The sequence below is a fragment of the Ipomoea triloba genome, chromosome 6, assembly GCF_003576645.1.
Source record: "Ipomoea triloba cultivar NCNSP0323 chromosome 6, ASM357664v1".
Classification (NCBI taxonomy): domain Eukaryota; kingdom Viridiplantae; phylum Streptophyta; class Magnoliopsida; order Solanales; family Convolvulaceae; genus Ipomoea; species Ipomoea triloba.
Genome location: NC_044921.1, coordinates 12,696,375 through 12,718,817, shown reverse-complemented (window position 1 = coordinate 12,718,817; position 22,443 = coordinate 12,696,375). Strand labels below are relative to the sequence as shown.

Below are 22,443 nucleotides of genomic sequence, written 5' to 3'. Positions count from 1 at the left end.
CCCCCCCCCCCCCCCCCCCGTAAGCTGGACATGAGCTTAGCATGAAAGTGAGAGAGACAAGCACAATGAGATTCCTGCTCAATCAACAATGAACTCTTCATGATTCTCAGCCTCTTACAAGTATCATTGAACATCTCCCATAGAACATCACCAACAAGCAGTTGAACAGTTTTTTTTTCAAAAGCAGAAGAGAGTTCCTGGTATGCAAAGTACATTCTCAGGTCCACTTCTAGCTGATTCACCAAGAAACTAGTTTTGGAAGCATTATTTGCTAGTTCAACTCTCTGCTCAGCAACTTGACTATGCAGATACTTCAATTGATCAACATTTTTCGAGATCACTTCAGAGAGATTACCCTTTAATTTTGTACTCTCTTGCTCTGCCAAGTCATTGGTTTTGGCTGCAGAAGTAGACAACACCTCAAACAGGCCATCACCCACCTCAAGAACATAATCTGGATCATTAACCCCTTTGGAATAAAAAACTTTCTCCTTGACCACCTTTTGCTTAAGCTGGTTCTGCACCCAAACAACAACCATTTCATAGACAGTGCAAACCACTTGACCACCTTGCAAATAATAAACCAATATGTCCATCCTTGCATGTCCATAACAACTGGCTTCTAGCAAAGCTCCCTCACAGACCTGTTGAGAAGCCCCAGCCTTGAGTAACATCTCTAAAATCTCAAGGTGGTTCTCCCTCACAGCTATTGAAGTAGAATATCCCCTGAAAAGTTTCTGGTTCACATCTGCTCCAATACTTAGCAGTTTTCTCACTAGTGCGACATTGCCGTTATGCACGGCCAGGAACAATGCGGTGACGTCGGTCTTAAACTCCTCGTAACCGATTTCGTTGGGAGACTCCTCGCGCAGCACCACCTCCGCCTTGCGCACCTTGAGACACACATCACCTACGAAGTTGACGTCGGCGAACGAATCCTGGAGGCACTCAAGCGTTGCTGCTAGATCATTAGAATGCGAAGCTTCCCGTTGTGACACCTCATCTTCGTAGTTCACCGGAAAAACCTGCTTTCCGGCCAAGAAAAACCACGGAACAAAAAACTCTATCAACGTACTCCAGTTCTTCTTTGTGGATCTGCTCCACATCTTGGCTATACTACCATCTCCTTTTTCCGACGCCGTTGTATTAACTAAAACAACGATGCACAGAGGATTAACGAGCCTCAGACTTTCACTGCTCCAGGAATTACGATTGAAGACCGAAAACGTAGGATTAACGAGCACTCTGCTCGAAATCTCCACGGATCTGCTCGGGAAACTCCAATAAACTGGGGATTAACGATCAAACTCTGAATGCAAAGTGAATCTAACGGGAGATTAACGAGCTCTACGCTCGATCTTTCCGCGAATCTGCTCCGCGAACTTCGATTAATGAGCACTCTGCTCATGCTTTCTACGAATCTGCTTCGAGAATTATGATTAAAGGCTGTGAAGAGGGAATCAACGAGCACTCTGCTCCAACCTTCATGGATCTGTTCCATGAAGTATGATCAAAAACGACAAACAGAGGACCGATAAGCACTGTGCTCAAACTACGATCCTTGAAAATCGCGCTGCGCGAAATGTCGTCTCCATCATTAATGAAGCTGGCGTACACAAACTTGAGCTCCATATACTGATTGATATCCTTCTTCAAAGTGAAATTGATCATAGCATCGGCGCATAACAGAACCCTAGGTTCAGCCAAATCATTGCCGAGTTTCCAGGAGTGGTCCAGAGGTTCGATAGTGTGTGCGGAGACATCGATGGAGGAGTAAAGCGATTGAACGGATGATGATCGATCGATTGATCGATTGTGTGAGAGAACTTGAAAAATCGATGGGTTGAAATGCTGCCGGCGGACCAAGGTTCCTCTGCAGATCGATCGCCGGAGACGAATGCGGCGCAGCTCAGCGTGACTCGCCGGTGCCGGAAGCGGCATAGCTCCTTCACCGGCGAGCTCTCATACCATGTTGCAATACACACAGCAGTGATAGTAAAGAAGGATAACGTATGTTGTATTGATGAATGGAAAACTGAAGCTTACAATATGAAGAAGGAAGAAGTACAGTAGGTATATATATATGATGACATAAGGAAAGAAAGCTATCAAACAAAAATAATGTGTATGTACATAAAAACCCCTGACTATTTCTTGCTTAGCTACTATATCCTCCAACAAGCTATACCACTACCCTTCTTCAATAATCTAAAACGCTTGATCTTTTCGTGGGTAGGTAAACCCAATCTTGTGACTCTAGCTGGTAGAAGATCACAAAAAAGTAAACCAGCTTAGTCTTGTGACTTTAACTGGTAAAAGACCACAAGAAAGTAAACCAGCTTAGGTTATCCATAATTGATCACCTTAAACCAAGGAAGCAAGGATTCAAACTTTTGACCTTGTGGTTATATGTGTAGATGTCTTACTATCTTGGCTGAGATTACTTCTTCATCCTTTTATGCTTGATGAATGAGTGTCCAAGAACATCCTATATTTTCTATTACAAAAGTTGAAGTGATTAACCAGCCAATTGTTTTTCACATTTGTTTTTTTCTTGTAATTTAATTCCTTTGTGTTTCATGTCATGGGTTTTCTTATGTTCTGTTTCCTGTTTACTGTTTTGTAATACATAGCTATACCATTTGGGCTTTGACCTTTTAGGGGTTGTTTGGTTCAAGTTTTTTTTTTGAAAGAAAAAAAATTCAAAAAAAAAAACTTCCCATATTAAGAAAGCAAATGATGAATACAAGAAAAGGGAACCAATTCAACTCCCACGACAAAAAAAATCAGAATGAGAGCTCGATGATCTAGCTAAGGTATGAGCGATTTGGTTCTCTGCCCTACTAATAAAACAACTATTCGTTTAAAATGATGAAAACAATTGGCTGACACTCGGTCCTGACAATACCCGCATATGAATAGTCAGTAGGATTCTTGGGAATTGAGAATTGCCCAAACACCATTAGAACAATCTAACTCCAAATATAAAATAATCTACCAGCCCGGGAAATGTTGAGTGGATGTGTGACTCTGGATGTATCAATCAGATTCTGGGTATGAATCCTAGGACAGAATAATAATGCATGCAGGATGGTCTCATCCGTCACCAGATAACCAGGGCATTAGCTACATATGCCAACTCTTTTTGAACGTAGATTGTCCTTTGCTTGGTCGGAAGGATACCTCGTACAGCTCTCCATAAGAAAACACACACCTTAGGCGGTAAGTTCTACTTCTAAATAAGATTCCAGTGTGAAAAAACTTGAGGTGACTGGGGAGATAGGTTCCCTTCTAGAAATTTATAAGAACTTTTAACAGTATAGAGAGCCTGAATATCACCATCCTAGAACAAAGAATCAGTATAGCCAGGATTAATAGGAATACGAAGCACCGGCCTCACTATGGCGAATTAGAATATTTCTAACAATACTTTCGTCCCATTTTGTACCATCCAAAATCATCAAAGAAACTATCGTCGATGACACTAAGGACTGGCGCATTAGGTTGATATGACGGGATTTTGTTCCCCAATTAACCAAGGGGAATTCCACATGGATGAGTATTTACTGTCCCCAATACACCTACGCACCTTAGACCGTAATAGGCTGTGTGCTGCCAAGAGACTCCGCAAACAATAATTTGGATTACGGCCAATTGTAGCGCAAATTTTACTGTGGACCGTGTTGGATATTTATATAGTAATGGAGATTAATATTTCAGATGGAATACAATGCAAGCTTAAATAATATTTGGAGTTGTGGAGTTATTGATGGATAAATACTACCCGAGTCTACCACGGGTCGACCTAGAGCAGGAGTACGGGGCCTACCCGGGCCCACCCGGCTGGGCCGTCTTAGGCCCAAGTCTACCCCTCGAGGTCGACTGGCCGACCTCATGGGCCAACCCCGGCCTCGTGAGCCAACCCCGGGGGTTGTCTTGGCCGAGCTCCTGGCTCGGCCACGGCCTCGGGTCACAGCTTGACGCGGTCCTCCCGGCGCAAGACGCGGTCCAAGGCCGTTAGAGTGGTTCTCTCCGAGCGGTTGGGCCTAGAATTAGTATAAAAACATGCAACATTGTCCTATTGAAACATCTTCAACTACTTTGTCCAAACGACATTCTTGTCCTATTATTACACAATCTTGTAATAGCTTTATCCTTTATTCAATATATAAACTACCTCCGAGGTACACTTTGATCCATTACTTGTCATACCCCCTATAAACTTATCGGGTTTATTGATGCGGGCTACCCGGGTTAATTAAATTCATCATTGGTGCTTTCATTGAGAGCTCGACATACAAGCCCGAGCGTGCTATTCCTTTTTCCAATAGCTATGGCAAGATCTGGATCTAACTCCGACAACTCCCACAATTCACGTGGTAATCGTGCTCCCTCCCGTGCCGGTGAACCTAACGCGACGGTGAGTCGTCAAACCCTGCCCGTGAGGTCAGCCAGCGACTTTCGAGACGTGATCAACAATAACCGTCAAGCCGGGCTGACCCCGCCCCCTCCAGCTCCAGCTCCGGGCTTCTAGGAGGGGATGGCCGCGCTTCGGCAAGCCAATACCGTGTTGACGCAGATCTTGGATGGACTTCAAGGGAGCCTTGTGGCTCTCCCACCCGGTCCGTCACGGCGGGGGAGGGTTTGAGCATTCGCAGACCTCGCACCCCCGAGCCCCGCGTAAACGGGGAGGTCAATTCTCCTCGGCCCTCAGTAAGGAAGGGAGGGGACGAGGCCACCCGAGATCGGCCCACACAGCGTGAGACAGGAAGAGCCCGGCCGACCCGGGCTACCAAGTCCACTTTCAGACGATTGAGCACGTGGGTCCCAGTCCGTGAACTCCTCGACTTTGGACCCCCCAACAAGGCACCCGCCGAGGGGTTAGCCTCACGAAGGGCCCCGAGCCCTGAGCCCCGTGCTCAACCTTGGCGGGAGCAAGCCTCGCGCATAGAGCAATCCGGGGAGACTCGTGGCTGACCCTCGAGCTCTCACAACATCGAGATGGAACAGTTACTTAGGCGGATGGATGAGCTCAAGCGAGAGAAGGGTCTCCTGAACCTCAGGAGGTGTTGACCTCCCCCTCTACGGATGATATCATGGTTGAGCCGCTGCCGAGGGACTTCCGCTTCCCAACCATAAAGCCTTACACGGGGTCGGCCGACCCCCGAGCTCACATCCACAGGTATCGAGCCGCAATCATGATGGTGGGGGCAAGTGATGCCGTCATCTGTCGAGGTTTCTTCGCGACCCTCGATGGCCAAGCACAGGACTGGTTCACCTCTTTGCCCGAGAGATCCATCTCGACCTTTGCAGACCTCTCGGGGAAATTCATGTCATGCTTTGCAAGAAACATCCCAAAGAAGAAACAGTTCGCCAATATGTGTAAGTTGGAACAATGGAGCACGGAGACATTGACTGTCTACCTCACCAGATGGAAGAAGGAGGTGAGGTCGGTTGAGAATTTCAATGAAAACGCAGCCATACCGATCTTCACCAGCAATGTCAGATCAGGACCTTTCCACCGCGGCTTCGTCTAGAGTCCTCTGAAGATGTATGCGGTGTTGTAGGACTAGGCGACGAGGTTCGCCGAGGTGGAGGAGGCCGAAAGGAAGAAGAAGGAGGAGGAGCGGGGTCGGCAAGACAAGGCGCCCTAGGAGGAATACCGTGTTCTGAGGCCCCCATGCCAAGGGGGACCGCGGCTGGCCCTGTTGCGCTGTCTCACCCCCTTAACACATCCAGTGAGTGCTATTCTGGAGCACGCCGAGGTCATGGGCATCATATCATACCCGGCTGAATGTTTGAAGGTGTCACCCAACGCAGACCCAAACAAATATTGCCGTTTCCACAGGCACGACACCGACGAATGCATGGTTCTCAAGAGGCAAATCAAGGAGCTCATTCAAAGGGGCTACCTCAAGGCCCAGGCAACGTTGCTCCGAGCCACCCGCCTCCGGGTCGCGCAAGAGAGAGCTCGGCCAGCTCACTGAGGAGGAAGAGAGGGAGTCAGACGAGCCCCATCATCCGTGTCATCTTCGGAGGCCCCGAAGGGGGAGACACGCAATCAGAAAGGAAGAAATGGGATCGGAACCTCTATGCGTGGGAGGTCGTCCGCCAACTGCATGAAAAGAAGCCGAGGAGGGAGCCTATTACCTCCATGGACGACGACCTCCCAGACTGCCCTTTACCGCATCGTGATGCCTTGGTGATCACCTTGGACATCAACAACGTCATTGTGCACTGGGTGTTGGTGGACACGGGGAGCTTAGTGAACGTTATGTATTATGACACGTTCACCAAGCTCGGCCTATCAAGGAAGAAGTTAACACAAGTCAGAACCCCGCTGTCTGGGTTCACGGGAGACTCCATCGAGACAGAGGGTTCCATCAACCTCGAGGTGGATATAGGCACCCAGCTGCACGTCAAGAGGTGGGAGGTCGAGTTCGTGGTCGTCAAGATCGAATGCGCACACAACATCATTCTTGGCCGACTCGCCTTGGAAGACCTCCAGAGCATCATATCCATGGAACACCTATGTTTGAAGTTCCCTACCCTCACCGGGGTCGGCGTGGCAAGAGGAGATCAGAAGGGTAGCTGAAGCTGCTATTTGAAAGCATGTCGCCAAATCGGCAAAAGATACCTCAAGTCCCCACTATCGGCGAGAATGCTTTACAAGGCGAGGAGGGTCGGCCCCGCACCGAGCCCATTGTCGAGATCGAGGAGGTCATGCTGGACCTCGATCGGCTCGAGAGGGTCGTCAAGGTCGGGACAGGGTTGCTGGCCGACCTCCGGGGTCGGATCGTCGAGGTCATCCGGCACTTCAAGGACGTGTTCGCATGGGCCCCGAGGACATGCCGGGCCTCGACCGCGAAGTGATCACCCACAAATTGGCGGTAGACCCCACCGTCAAGCCGGTATAACAAAAGAAGAGGTACCTCTCGGCGGAGAGACGCGATTTTGTGAAGAAGGAGATCGATACCCTTAATGAGATAGGACACATTCGGGAGGTGTTATACCCCAAGTGGCTCGCCCATGTGGTCCTCGCACCTAAGCCGCCGACCTGGAGGATGTGCGTGAACTACACGGACCTCAACAAGGCGTGCCCCATGGATCCATTCCCGCTACCTAACATTGACCAATTAGTGGACGAGACAGCGGGATGCGTGCTCATGAGCTTCCTGGACGCATTCCGGGGCTATCATCAAATATTTATGCACGAAGCCAACAAGGAGAAGACCACTTTCACCACCTAGAGGGGGTTTTTTGCTACCGAGTGATGGCATTCAGACTCAAGAACTCCGGGGCAACCTACACAAGGATGGTCGCCAAGGTCTTCAAGAAAGTCCTCGGCCGGAACCTCCAAGCCTACGTAGACGACATGATTGTGAAGAGTGCCGAGGCCGACCTCCACACGGACGACCTAACGGAGGTATTTTCAATAATGCGCAAGTTCGATTTACGTTTGAACCCCAAGAAGTGTACCTTCTGGGTACACGGGGGGAAGTTTCTGGGTTATATGGTCTCCAAGAAAGGCATAGAACCCAACCCTGATAAGGTTAAGCCCATTTTGGAGATGGAACCTCCGAGGTCCCTCCGCGAGGTCCAACACCTCAATGGTCAGCTAGCCGCCCTCGGCCGCTTCCTCTCGAGGTCGGTCGTGAGGTCCCTACCCTTCTTCGAGGTCCTCAAGAAGAACAACGGTTTTGAGTGGTCGGTTGAATGTCAAAAAGTTTTTGACGACCTCAAGGCCTATTTGATGTCTTTACCCCCCTTGGCCAAGCCTGAAAAGGGGGAGATCTTATATCTATACTTGGGCATCTCACAGGCCGCGATTAGCTCCGTGTTGGTCCGGGACGACACGGGAACCCAGGGGCCCTTCGAGGTGCCAAGCTCAGTTACTCACCGACAGAAAAAAAGCCATATTCGCGGTGGACGCCACGGTAAAGAAGCTGAATCACTATTTCCAGGCCCATCTAGTGCATGTGCTCACCAACCAACCCTGGAGGCGGTACTACGGGGTGCGGGGTCGGTGAGCCGGCTCGTGAAGTGGTCCATGCGCCTCAGCCAGTTCGACATCCACTTCAAGTCGAGGTCAATCATCAAGGGGCAAGCACTCGCCGACTTCATAGTCGAGTGCACCGCCCGAGACGCCACGGAGCAGGCGAGAAGCGAAGAGGAAGAATGGTGGACCTTATTCATTAATGGATCTTCGAGCAGCAGGGCGTGTGGAGGCGGGGTCATCCTGGTAACCCCGGAGGGTTTTCGCGCCTACTACGCGCTTCATTTCCACTTCAAGTTGTCCAACAACGAGGCAGAGTACGAGGCGCTGTTGTGTGGCCTCCAACTCGCACTGAGCATGAGGGCCGAAAAGCTGAAGATCAGATGCAACTCCCGGCTGGTGGTTGGCCAAGTCTCTGGAGAGTTCGAAGCTAATGACGAGAAAATGATCCGGTATCGCGACGTGGTGCTTCGAGTATTGGGACGAATTGCCCAGCATGAGATCCTACAGGTCCCGATGGAGCAGAACTCCGAGGCGGATATGCTCTCCAAGCTCAGCAAGGGAGCCCCGGAGTATATCTCCAAAATCACCCGGATAGAGGATCTCTAAAAGTCAAGTTTGGAGGCATACCCAGTCCTACCCATACAAAGCCGACCTCCATGTTGGTTGGACCACCTCGTGCAGTATAAGAGGACGGGGGCGCTACACCTCGATGAGGCTGACGCTAAGGTAGCTAAGAGGCGAGCTCCGACCTACGAGCTCATTGGAGACGTGTTATACAAAAGATCCTACAATTCTAAGGTGTTTATATCCGGATGAGGCCCGAGCACTCATCGAGGAGATTCATGAAGGTACGTGCGCAGCCCACCAAGGGGCTTACACTATGGCCCGGAGGGCGATACTCCAAGGGTACTTCTGGCCCGGGATGGCGAAGGAGTGTGCGGACTATGCACGGAACTGTTCGACCTACCAGCAATTCCAGGTTGGCCCGGGCCGACCCACCACCAACTACACCCCGATCAGCTCGGTAATCTCCTTCTCGAGGTGGGGGATTGACATTGTGGGAGCCCTGCCCATGGGCTCGGAAAAAAGGAAGTATGTCATTGTAGCAATAGACTACTTCACGAAGTGGGAGGAAGTTGAACCCCTAGCCAACATCACCAGCATCCGTTGCAAACAGTTTGTCTACTCAAACATACTGTGCCGTTTTGGAGTACCAATGCAAATAATCTCCGACAATGGTCACCAATTTGAAGGAAGGGAAATCAAACAGTTCTGTCTCGAATGGCACATCACTCACAGCCAGCTCGCGGTGGCCTATCCCAAGGCGAACGGCCAGGTAGAAAATGCTAATCGCACGATATTGGATGGCTTAAAGAAGACCCTCGAGGCCGCCAGAGGGGCATGGGTCGAGAACTTGGAAGCGATTCTATGGGTATACCGTACTACCCCTTGAAAGGCAACAGGTGAGACCCCGTTCACAATATGCTACGAGTTCGAGGCTCGATCCCCCGCGAAGGTCATCATTCTGACCCGGCGAGGCGAAGAGTACGACCTCGAGAGTAACGACGAACACCATCAGGTCGACCTCCACCTGATCGACGAGAAGCGAGAAGCCGCCATGGTCCGCGCCGAGAATTACCAAAGGCAAACCAAGGCATATCACGACAAAAGAGCCTGACCTCGCTACTTCCAGGTCGGCGACTACGTGTTAAGACTACGTGAGGCCAGCAAACCTCTAGAGGGCGGCAAGTTAGCAAAGAGATGGGGGGTCCATACATCGTCTCGGTCGTGGTCCGCCTGGCAGCTACAAGCTGAAGACCCCGAAGGGTAAAGACGTAGAGAAAGTGTGGAACTCAGAACACCTACTTTAGTATTACCAATAAACACTCTGTTGTAAGGTGGTTCATCCCCTTAAGTTGCATTCCATAGTAAAATAGCAAAATTTCCTTACACTCATGTTACTATTGTTTCGTTCGGGTCGACCTCTCGAAGGCAAGGAAATTTCAAAAATCACAGAGTTACCGCTCGGCTGACCCCCGCGATCATCGCGCGGCAGACCTCCGGGTCACCTCTTCGGACGACCTCCGGGTCCTCTACGGCCGACCTCAGGGTCCTCTACGGCCGACCTCATAACCTTAGCCCGCCTCGTTTAAAATGGCTACACTCCTAGGGGCGATACGAGGCTCGACCTCGCCTATCGCCGAACGGACAAGTCTTTAAGTCCAATAGCATAAGAGCTTTAACTTAAAAGACCAAACACCCTAGGGGCAATACAAGGTCCGTCCTTCTCTATTGCCGAGGCGGCGGTCGACCCCGAGGTCAACCACCCGTAGGTTCTCGCGTGGGCGTTCGAGGTCCACCCCATGCCCCGCATGAGCGACCTTCAATCACAAGGTCCCGTGCCTTAAAGGCTCAAGGCTTAAAAAAAGAATAGTACACAAGGCGTGGATAAACCTCGGGGACTTGGACGACCTCAAGGAGGCGGCATATGAACACACGAGGAACCACATATGAAGCATGAATGAAGATAGCAAAATATCATAGACGAGGGGGAGGTGTTCATCATACATCAGCAACATAATAATAAGAGTGGCCAAACCTCGGGGACTTGGACGACCTCGAGGAGGTAGCCGACCCCGAGGCGGCACACGAACACACGGGAAATGGCGAAAATGAAGATAGCAAAATGTCATAAATACGAGGAAGATGTTCGTCATACATTAGCAAAATAATAATGGAAATGGCCAACATGCAAAAAGGTCCCTCATACATCATCAAAGCGAAATAAAAAGCAAAGCCCACTAGTCGCGAGGCGGGTCGGTAGTCGTCCTGGCCTTAGTAGCGGGGGCGAGGTCATCCATAACTTTCGGGATGTGAATCTGATCCAAAGGAGTGGCCGCAGTAGCAGTCCCGAGCCCAAGGGAGAGGTTCGGAAGGTCGTCAGCGAACTGTGTAGGAGAAGCGGTGGCAGACTGAGGTGCAGATGATGACCGGAGCTCGGTGGCAGTATTCGCTGGATGGGCAGACTCGGCCGTAGCAGCTGGATCAGGGTTGTCAAGAGCTGGTGGTAGACCCCAAGCCTCAGGGTCAAAGGACGCGTCTCGGCGGTGAAGGGCAGTTTATAAATCCCGATGCATGGTATACTAGCCCACATCAAACATCAACACCCCCTCAGAGGCCAAACACTCCTGACCGGCCTCGGTAGCAAGCTATCCGGTGACAATATCCTCCATATGCGCGGTGATGTGGCTCTCGACATCCCTCCGGTAAGCCTCAGATTCCCTGTAGCGCGGGATCTCGAGGATGAGGGCCTCTTGGCACGACTTGAGCTCGCCGGCATACTTCTTGGCCTCCGCAGCATACTTCTTGACCTCAACAGCCTAAGCTTTCTCCCGCGCCTAGTGCTCCCGATCCCGCAGCGCAAGCACCTCGCTCAAACCGACAGTCTTCCGCCGCTCCTCCTCCAAGAAGATTTGGGCGGCCCTCAGATTACTCTCCAAGAGAGTCTGGCGAAAGAGTAACTACAAAGAAAGGTGGAGCACGCATGACAAACAGTTAATAAAATATAATCACAAGGAGAAAAGGTGTCATTTTTTTTCCTTACCTCAAAGGCGGGACGAAGGCCGAAACCCTCCTCAAGGATCTTTGAATCACGTAGGGAGATGAGACGACGAGCAACGGTCTCCAAGGGCATATCACCCTCGAGGATGGACACTGTCGGAGGAATTTCAGCGGGCTACCCCGCCCTCACACTCGACGCGTAAGAGGAGGGTCTGCGAGGTGGGGGGTTGGCCGCCAACTCTGGAGGATCGACGGACGCCGAGGCCGAGGTCGGACAGATGGACTCACGGCTCCGCGACTGGCGTGTCTGCGGGCCTGAGGGTGGCGGCGGGGGCACGCGACTGCTCTCACCCGTCTTTTGTCGCTTGTGAGCCGGGCGCGACTTCACGCAGTTCACAAGCTCCTTGCAGGACAAGGGACGACTAGCCATATCTACAAGCCAATCAAGACAAGTATGAGTGTCACTGATAAGTGCCAAAAGTAGCCATATTTTAAGGGTTATTTAGGTGTAAAATATGCTTTAATAGATATCCATTAGGCCTAGAAACATGCTAAGATAGGGTAATTTCATTGCATATAGGTCTAGGGACTAATCTTGTGTGTTTTTATATAATTTGCACAATTCTTGCACTTCGCAGGGCATTTCGGCGACACTTCAGTAAAACGGACGTAACCGGAGCTAGGAATGTCCGAATGAGGCGAGGCAGGTGGCTATGGAACCGTACCGACGAGAGCTACAACATAGAAGAAGACAGAAAAAGCAAACTTCACCACGCACGCTCACACGCGTGTGAGCGGTGTGGTTGCTTACTGGTTCGCTCCCACGCACGCTCACACGCGTGTGAGCCGCGTGGACGCGACACAACGCGGAAATTATTAGGGCGAGATTTTTGGGGCTATATATATGCCCTTTATAGGTCTTTTAGATCAGTTTCCAGCAGCCCCCAATAGTTTTAGATCTGATTTCTCCTTCCAAATTCTTCCCCTTTGGGGAGGAAAACACTCCTTAGAATAGATTTAGCTTAGGATTTGAAGATGAAGATTATGTAGATTCAAGCTTCTTTAGGTATAATTTCTATTCTATTAATATAAAGTTTACTCTTTTATATTCTTGCATTGTTTATATTGCTTCTATTTATGTTTATTATGGTAGAGTAGAGTAGTTGGGTGTGTGTGCCCTTGTTGATCTATGGATTGATGCTTATAATTTGATATTATGATCTTGGTATTGTGGGAGTATGATTGATGAATGTATGGATGATGTTGTTCAATCTTTGCTTCTATTTCCGGCCGGGATAGTTAGTGAACCGAGTGGAAGTGAGAGTGTGGGCGATAGCGGCCTCTCACGAGCCCAACTCGTCTATATCTCCGCTCTTAATCCGAAAGGATGAGATCCGAGAGGAGTGGTAGGCTAGGTGTTCGATGAAATGCCTCAACCGAATGAGGATTGAGAGTTTGAGTGTGACGCCACTCAATACAAAGACCGTGACTCCCTAGATCAATCCTGAAACCCAATTCCAAGCTACCTACGATAATCAATCCTTTGGCTTATCTTTGGCATGCACCCCTTCCTTTTACCTTTTGTATTTTTTATCCCTTTTTACCTTTAAAACCTTTACCCAACCAACCATGAACAAACCTTCTCCCTATGATTCTTGTAACTCTTACCTTTCAACCTCATAAATGCCAACATAAATTCGGTTCCCATTCGCCATCCTTGAGAGACACGACACTCGGGGATTCTTGACTCTTCGTTTTACCACCTTCACATCCACTCCAACTAAACACACAACATCAAAATGGCGCCGTTGCCGGGGATGGCAAACGGTCCTTGAGTTGTGTTGACATTTTTGAAGTAGATTTGTAAGAGTTCTTGAATTTCTTTCTTTTTGTTTATATTGTTTTCTTATTTTTGTTACTTGTTTGAGAAGTGACCTTATTTGTTATTGTATATCTTGTGCTCACTTGCAACTACTTTTAGTTGCAAATATTTGTTGTTGGCTAAGTTTTGTGCAGGAATTTTTCTCTATCAAATCACTTGTAAGCTTGCCAATAAGTGCTAAAATGAATCCCCATGATTACCCACATCATGGAGGACAATCCTATAGGAATCCTCAACCCCAACCATATCACTATTACCCCCATCCCATCTATGCTTACCCTCCACCAACATACCATTACCCACCTCCATACCCTTACCCATTTCCACATCACTACTTACCACCTCCATATCCTTATCCATTTCATACACACAATCATCACCCACACCCATATGAAACACCACCTCCACCTTTCCAAGAAAATTACCCTTCACAATCGCCTAATTTTCAAGAAATTGACTCATTAAGCTCCAAAGAAATATCTCAAAGCATAGAGAGTAAGCTTGCACAAATGATGAGAACAATCGACCCAAGCTATACTCCCGAGTCAAATTCATTCCCTACTTCCCACCTAAACACCCACTACCCACCTCCATCACAAATTCACAAAGAAAACAACACTACCCATTTCTTCGAAACACCACCCTCTTTCCCAAATTTTACCCATACAAATCCTTGTGATTATATCCCACCGGCCACGGACGAAATTGAAATTCTTAAAGAAAAAATAGAAGTATTCACTAGGATGGCCAAGGAGGATACGGCTAAATTAAAAGCCAAAATCAAGAGTGAATTAAAAGACTATCTCGCTACCCTCCGGGAAGAAGGACTTCCATTAGAAGAGGTCGAAATGAAGATGTTATCCATGATGGAGGAGCTCATGAAGATGAATGAGTCCCGAGCTAACTCCACCATCGTAGACGGCATCCCCACTTTGGAAGCCCATCCAAGGATTGTACAAGAGGTTGAAAACGAGCAAAATGCTAAAGAAGATGAGAGTTTTGGAGAAATAGAGGATTGTTATGCCCTGGTGCTTGAAGAAGTTCCAATTTTCGAATTGGAAAATCCAAAAGAGGTAGAGATGGAGAGTGAGGATGAAGACATTGAGACGATGTGGGAAGATGAAGAGCCAACATATGGTAAAATTCCTAATCTTTCTTGCGCTAATATTTTTGAAAATCCTTGTGCTCTTGTTGAAATCACCCTTGACACTTGTTTGGATGACTCCCTTTGCATTAATATTTCCACTACATGTGAGTATGATTGCTTTAAATTTCGGGAGGATGGTTCCATGAAAAATTTTGATATATTGACTTATGACTATAAGGATTTTTTTTTGCTTAAATATGAGTATGATTGCTTTAACTTTTTGGAAGATGAATCCTTTGTCTTGGGTGAAAATGAATTGATGAGTGAGGGGGATGATGCTTCGTTCTACTCTTGTGAGAGTGAGAGTAATTTTTGGGAAGATGAGAGAAGGGAAGGTGAGGAAGGAATGAGAGAAAATGATAGGATTTTAACGCTTGATCTTATAGAGAAAGTTGAGTGGAGAGACTTGACCACATTAGAAAATGAAAATGGGAGTGAGGAGATATGGTATGAAACAAATGAAAAAATCTTTAGGGGGAGAAGAGAGGATGAGAAAAAGGAAGTAAACACCATCCTAGAAGAGTTAAGGAGGGTGTTTGGTGCTAAAATTCTTCCAACCTTGCATGTTGTTCTTCCTTTATTTATGTGGGTATTCAAGGATGTTTCCCATCTTGGGACATTCCTTGAAGCAAAGGTACACGGGACGCTTGGTAAGGTCCCAAAATCAGTGTGCTTCGAAGGATAGAGCACACCACGTCTGGCCAAGAGACGTTAAACCATGGCGCACTTGGGAGGCAATCCCAATGTTATCCTTAGATTAGAACTTTATTTCTTGTTTACTTTTTCTTTTCCTTCGTTATTAGCAATTTTTCTTTTTTAGGATAGCCTTGCTTGAGCTAACATTGCAGGTGATTTTGGTGCTAAGCCGTGACAAATGAGCTAAACCGGATCAAACATGGAAGGCAAAAGCCGGGAGACGAAAAAGGTGATCAGCATTGCTGACCACGCCTGCTCACACGCGTGGTGACAGGCGTGGAATCTTTCCAGAGCCGCTCCACGAGGACCACCACGCGTGTGAGTCGCGTGGACAGGTCCTGGACAGATTCTCGTGCATTATTTTCTTTTCATCCAATTTTCCTAAGTCTCCCTGGTCTGGCCGTGCCAAAAATCATCCCCTATCTTGATTTACATATCTTTCTTATTGCTTTTGTTTTAGGTACTTACCTTGTTTTAGGATTTATGCTTTCATTATAAATAAAATAACTTCCGCCAGGCCATTGCACGTCAATTGGTTGTCTTCTTGTGCTAACATTGTTTCATGTAGCTTGGAGAACGAAGGCAAAAGAGATGCTAGAAGCTTAAAGTGTGGAAATGAATGGATGCTTACTTGGTTGTAAACCTCTTATCCCTTCTACTTTTTATGCCTCGTTTTTCAATTCTAAAGTGTGGAAATTGAATTGTTATACGTGTTCCTTGCATACTTGATAAGCACATGATATTTTGCACCCACAAAATGCTATATTGTTGATACCCCACACCCAAGAAAACACTTCTAAAGTGTGGAAAGGGTTTGATTGATTTTGAATGACCATGCTCCTTTGTTCCACTTGATCTTCATGGCAACATCGAGGACGATGTTTGTTTTAAAGTGTGGAAAGGACGCACGTTGTGCTTATAATGTCTTGTTTGCTTGATTGATATATTGGTCTTGTCTTATGGGTGTGTTTTATCTTTGGAGAGTGTGTCATTGTTCACATTATCTATGGAGAATGTTAATCATATGCCAAAAATAAATTTTTTTTTCTCTTTGAATATCCATGGGAAGTACCCCTTCTTTGACCAAATGAGCTTTAAATTATTGAATGCTAGCATGATATTCACCTCTTATTTTCCTTAGACCTTAGTCAATGATCTCTCGAAGTGGGAGTGTGCACCCCTTAATTTTAGAAAGATAAGTGAAAGCGAAGCCCGAAATTGAACTAATCTTGGTAGGGCATGGGGCAAAAGGTGAGCCTAATAGTGAGCTTAGAGTGAAAAATCCCTTAATCCCAAGAAAAAGGCATGAGGGGTTGTATGGAGAAACAGTAGAAAAGGCAAAAGGCCAATCCTAGAGATAAAAATTGAGGAAAGCCATCTCGCTAGGTTGTGTTCAACAATAGTCTTTATAAAAAGCAAAAGCTATACTTGGAGTCGGTTGTTCACATAAAATGCTCCTAGGAGATGAGAAAATAGAGCGGAGGTGAGCCGCTTCGCTAGGATTCGGGCACCCATTGCACTGTCTTCGAAAAAGCATGGAGCTCCATGTGAAGTCGGGTCGCCCGATGACGGTATCCTAGGAAGTGAGAAAATAGAGTGATCGCCCAAACCATGGCGATGAGCGGTCCATGTCCCTACCCTCACTTATTTTACGCGTTGGGCTTTGGCGTTTAGTTGAAAAGTATTGGTTGAGGTGTGCACATCGTTCCCACTAGGGGGCTCGGCTTGAAAGCCTTTGTAAAATTTGAGGTGAATCTAATTTGGATTGCATGCTTGGTTGAATGAAGGGTGTGTGCGTTGCATTGTCCAAACGAGACCATAGGGGTTTTGCTTCGTTTGTATATTCTTAAAGTGTATGGCATGTGGTTACCATTCTGTGTAGATAATGTGCGGAATTTCACCCACTCCGTTGTTACACCCTAGAGTTGATAGACCGATTAATTGATTGAGTAACACAGCTACCTTTGGCACTTAAATGATTAGTGTTTAATTGTGAATTGCTTGAGGACAAACAAAGTTAAAGTGTGGAAAATTTGATAAGTGCCAAATGTAGCCATATTTTAGGGGTTATTTAGGTGTAAAATATGCTTTAATAGATGTCCATTAGGCCTAGAAACATGCTAAGATAGGGTAATTTCATTGCATATAGGTCTAGGGACTAATCTTGTGTGTTTTTATATAATTTGCACAATTCTTGCACTTCGCAGGGCATTCCGGCGACACTTCAGTAAAACGGACGTAACCGGAGCTAGGAATGTCCGAATGAGGCGAGGCAGGTGGCTATGGAACCGTATCGACGAGAGCTACAACATAGAAGAAGACAGAAAAAGCAAACTTCACCACGCACGCTCACACGCGTGTGAGCGGCGTGGTTGCTTACTTGTTCGCTCCCACGCACGCTCACACGAGTGTGAGCCGCGTGGACGCGACACAGCGCGGAAATTATTAGGGCGAGATTTTTGGGGCTATATATATGCCCTTTATAGGTCTTTTAGATCAGTTTCCAGCAGCCCCCAATAGTTTTAGATCTGATTTCTCCTTCCAAATTCTTCCCCTTTGGGGAGGAAAACACTCCTTAGAATAGATTTAGCTTAGGATTTGAAGATGAAGATTATGTAGATTCAAGCTTCTTTAGGTATAATTTCTCTTCTATTAATATAAAGTTTACTCTTTTATATTCTTGCATTGTTTATATTGCTTCTATTTATGTTTATTATGGTAGAGTAGAGTAGTTGGGTGTGTGTGCCCTTGTTGATCTATGGATTGATGCTTATAATTTGATATTATGATCTTGGTATTGTGGGAGTATGATTGATGAATGTATGGATGATGTTGTTCAATCTTTGCTTCTATTTCCGGCCGGGATAGTTAGTGAACCGAGTGGAAGTGAGAGTGTGGGCGATAGCGGCCTCTCACGAGCCCAACTCGTCTATATCTCCGCTCTTAATCCGAAAGGATGAGATCCGAGAGGAGTGGTAGGCTAGGTGTTCGATGAAATGCCTCAACCGAATGAGGATTGAGAGTTTGAGTGTGACGCCACTCAATACAAAGACCGTGACTCCCTAGATCAATCCCGAAACCCAATTCCAAGCTACCTACGATAATCAATCCTTTGGCTTAACTTTGGCATGCACCCCTTCCTTTTACCTTTTGTATTTTTTATCCCTTTTTACCTTTAAAACCTTTACCCAACCAACCATGAACAAACCTTCTCCCTATGATTCTTGTAACTCTTACCTTTCAACCTCATAAATGCCAACATAAATTCGGTTCCCATTCGCCATCCTTGAGAGACACGACACTCGGGGAGTCTTGACTCTTCGTTTTACCACCTTCACATCCACTCCCACTAAACACACAACATCAGTCACCAAATCATAACCACGAAATCACCAACACAAAGAAAAATCCACACCGGATGACTCCAAGTCGGGGGTGTCGACATCGACTGCCTTGGGGTCGGCCATGCTGAGGCAGCCGAGGCGGGGTCGTCGGATCCCTCAGGGTCGGCGGTGTCGTCCTCGGAGCTGGATAAGATCTCCACCACAGCCCGGGGTAGAGGAAGAGGGTAGCGCTCAAAGCTAAGGCCGGTCAAAGCTGACTCTGTCACCAACACGACGACGTCAATATTATTACCGTCAAGGACCGCTATCGAGTAGGCCCGAGCTCCAAGCCGGGCCGAGCCCGCCGGGGCCTTATACTTGCAAAAATAACCCGCCAAGAGACACTAAACGGAATGGAGGGGCCGGTAGAAACAAAGACGAACAAGGATTTCTAACTTGTGTATAATTAATGTTTAAAGGATTCAGCGGGTTTAACGATTCGGGCTAATGATTCGTTGGTTAGTGTTTCATTGCTTCGTGCATGCTTGATCACCAAATCGTTGGTCGAATTCTTGTGGTCGGGTCGTTAAAATAACGAATGCCGAATTCTTAATTGATAGTGAATTCGTGAATGGCCGAACTGCCGAAATCTTATGGCCAAATCATTGAAATGAATTTCAAGGCCTTTGAATTGTTAAATTTTGGCCGAGTCCTTGAATAATTCATTGCATCACAATTTGAATTCATGCATGCGTGGTGTATATATATTATTCTTTTCCATGGGATCTTATTAGCATGCATTGGAGTAATAATTATATTATAAATATTATAATTCTTTATAATATTTTCGCATGCAATGTATGAACCTACGAAGGTACATAACTTATGAAATATGTATATGTTATACATGGTTGATGTAATTATATTTTTCATGACAGATATATTATTTAAGATATATCTTGTGGAAGTTGGAGTTTTAAACTGTCATAAACTTCCATGTAACTTCTCCTAACTGTTAGATTTTACATCTATAAATATTCGGAGAAACATCTGAGAGAGATACATGCAATAACATTGCAGTATACTTTGATATTTCACAGTTCATAAACTCTCCAGGAAGTTCTTATTTAAAGCAACCTAAGAACTTTGTTTCATCTTCTTGTATCACATAACATTAAATGTTGAAACCTCGTTGCTTTTGATAGAGGAAGATTTAAAGCTTATAGGAAAGTGAATACATGCTTGAAGATCTCATTTCCTCTCATCGCTTCTCCTCATTCCAAATTTTCTAACAATCTATAAGCTTTAAATTATGTTTCTAAGGAAGAATGAATTCTGCGTTCTTTGACATTGCAACCAACACCCCAAAGTTAGAACACTTTGTAGGCGTGGGCTTTCGTAGATGGTAGAAGAAGATGAAGTTCCTCCTTGCGGCCTTGAATGTGGCATATGTTCTAAGCACCCCAAAGCCGGAAGAATGAGAGAATGAGACTCTCGAAGCCACCCGTCGCCGGCTCAAATGGGGAAGCGATGATCTCGCCTGTCGTGACCATATTCTGAACGGTATGTCTGACACCCTCTTTGATATTTATCGGTATGAGGAATTCTCTAAGGACCTGTGGGACATGCTTGAGGCAAAATATATATCTGAGGATGCCTCTAGCAAGAAATTCCTGGTGAGTGAATTCAAAATGGTGGACAATCGTTCGGTCATGGAACAATTCTATGAGATTGTCAGAATCCTTGGATAGATAAAACAACATGGCTTGAATATGGATAACTCCATTGCCATTGCCAGTATCATTGACAAGTTGTGACCTTCCTGGAAAAAGGTACATCGTACCTTGATGCAAAAGAAGGAAGAACTTACCATGAAACAGCTGAGTTCCCACCTTTATGTTGAGGAAGGGATCAAACTGAAGGAAAGTAAGAATAAAGGCGGTGCAAAGGTCACCGAGGCCTCAGGTTCTACCATCAACTTTGTTGATGAAGGCAAATCAAGTGGGAACCGCAAAGGGAAAGGGAAATCAGGTAAGGCCACCAAATCTTCTAAGTTTAAAAAGAATGGAAAAGGAAAAGGGAAGGCATCTTTTACGTGCTGGGTGTGCAACGGTCCAAACTTTAAAAGAGACTGTGAGGTCTGGAAGAAAAGAATGACACAAATGGAAGGTAAAACTTCTGGTGATCATGGCCAAGGAAGTGGCCAATGGAAACAAGGTAAAATAATTAATCTTGTTTCTGATAGTACTAAAAATTTCATTGCTATGATATATGAAATTTGTGTCATGCAGACTGATGACTCGTAGTGGGTTGACACTGGGGCAATGATATAAATCTTTATAAGATTTATAAAAGTCTGAAAGATGGTCCAAGCCTGTACATGGGAAATGATTCCATGGTGAAGGTGAAAGGGATTGGACAAGTTGAGTTGTTACTTACTTCTGGAAAGAAATTAACACTCACATATGTGTATCATGCCCAGATGTTAGAAAAATTTAGTTTCTGGCATTGTATTAAACAAGTGTGGTTTTAAACTTGTTTTTGAAGCAGATAGATTTATTTTATCTAAGGTCGGTATGTTTGTAAAGTATATTTGTATTTTAATATGTTCAAATTAAATATTAGTAAAGTTGATGGTTCGGTGTATACAATATGTTCATCATCTTTATGGCATTTTCGTTTATGTCACGTAAATTATTTTCGTTTATTTGACATGGCCAAAGATGGATTAATTCCATCATTTGATTTGAACAAGAAACCATGCAGTGCATGCATGTTAAATAAAATAACTAGGAATCCCTTTCGTAGTATAAAAATGAATTTAATTTTACTTGAATTGGTGCACAGTGACTTGTGTGATTTTTATAGCACCCCATCACTAGGAAATAAAAAATATGATATCACTTTCATTGATGACTACTCAAGATACTACTATGTGTACCTCCTGCATTCTAAGGATGAAGCCTTATAACAATTTATATTATTTAAATTGGAGGTGGAATTGCAAACTAGTCGATTAGTTAAAATATTACGTATTGACAGAAGTGGTGAGTATTATGACCCACTATTTTTCCAATCTGTGGGTATTATTCATGAGACCACAGCACCCTATACACCATAGCAAAATGGTGTAGCAGAAAGGAAAAATAGAGTACTCAAGGAAATGGTAAACTGCATGTTATCAGTTTCCGTTCTGGGTGAAAGTTTTTGGGGAGAAGTCATGTTGACTGCATTTTATGTTCTCAATAGAGTTCCTAACAAAAGAAATAGGGTAACTCCCTATGAACTTTGGCACAGAAAACACAACTTGAATTATTTAAAAGTCTAGGGGTGTAGGGCCGTGGTACGGTTGTCGGATCCTAAACGAAAGGCTCTAGGAGAAAAAGGCATTGATTCTATTTTTATAGGATATGTTGTGTAACGTTTTCCTTTTGTTATTATTATTAGGATTATTATCAATAATAATAAATTGAGTATTTTATGTGGTGCAAACTATTTAGGCTGACTAAGTACTAGTATTTTATGTGGTGCAAACTATTTAGGCTGACTAAGTACTAGTCTTTGGTCAGGTGCAAACTATTTAGGCTGACTAAGTACTAGTCTTTGGTCAGCATTAGACTATTTAGGCTGACTAAGTACTAGTCTTTGGTCAGCATTAGGTAGTCGGTTACCTACATTGATGGGATGTAGGACTATAGATAGACCCCCTAGTCCTCTCACTGCTCAGTTCACGCAATACACCATCTAAATTACTAATTCAAGTGAGAGAAACAATTCTGGTTTTACGGTGACTCCACAAGCAGCCCTGGGAGCCTCTTCGCATCGGTCACAACAA

At 45.8% G+C, this 22,443-nt stretch overlaps 2 protein-coding genes across 2 annotated transcripts in view; one reads left to right on the top strand and one right to left on the bottom strand.

The window, feature by feature from the left end:
• The window catches only part of LOC116023492, a 4,230-nt gene extending 2,559 nt beyond the window's left edge, over window positions 1-1,671 (bottom strand). The window contains exons 1-2 of the mRNA XM_031264493.1: window positions 1,418-1,671; window positions 59-1,266 (exon numbers count right to left, since the gene is read on the bottom strand). Coding sequence (XP_031120353.1) covers window positions 59-1,266; window positions 1,418-1,671 — 1,462 coding nt within the window. The remainder of the gene's footprint in view (window positions 1-58; window positions 1,267-1,417) is intronic.
• A 5,602-nt stretch (window positions 1,672-7,273) lies between these two features.
• On the top strand, window positions 7,274-8,605 carry LOC116023490. The gene has a single exon (XM_031264492.1). It carries the CDS (start codon window positions 7,274-7,276, stop codon window positions 8,603-8,605), a length of 1,332 nt encoding a protein of 443 aa, XP_031120352.1.
• The last annotated feature ends 13,838 nt before the right edge of the window (window positions 8,606-22,443 follow it).

What these genes read in the sequence shown, in the direction of transcription:
- LOC116023490 (XM_031264492.1), top strand. Translation starts at nt 7,274, where the DNA reads ATGGCATTCAGACTCAAGAACTCCGGGGCAACCTACACAAGGATGGTC.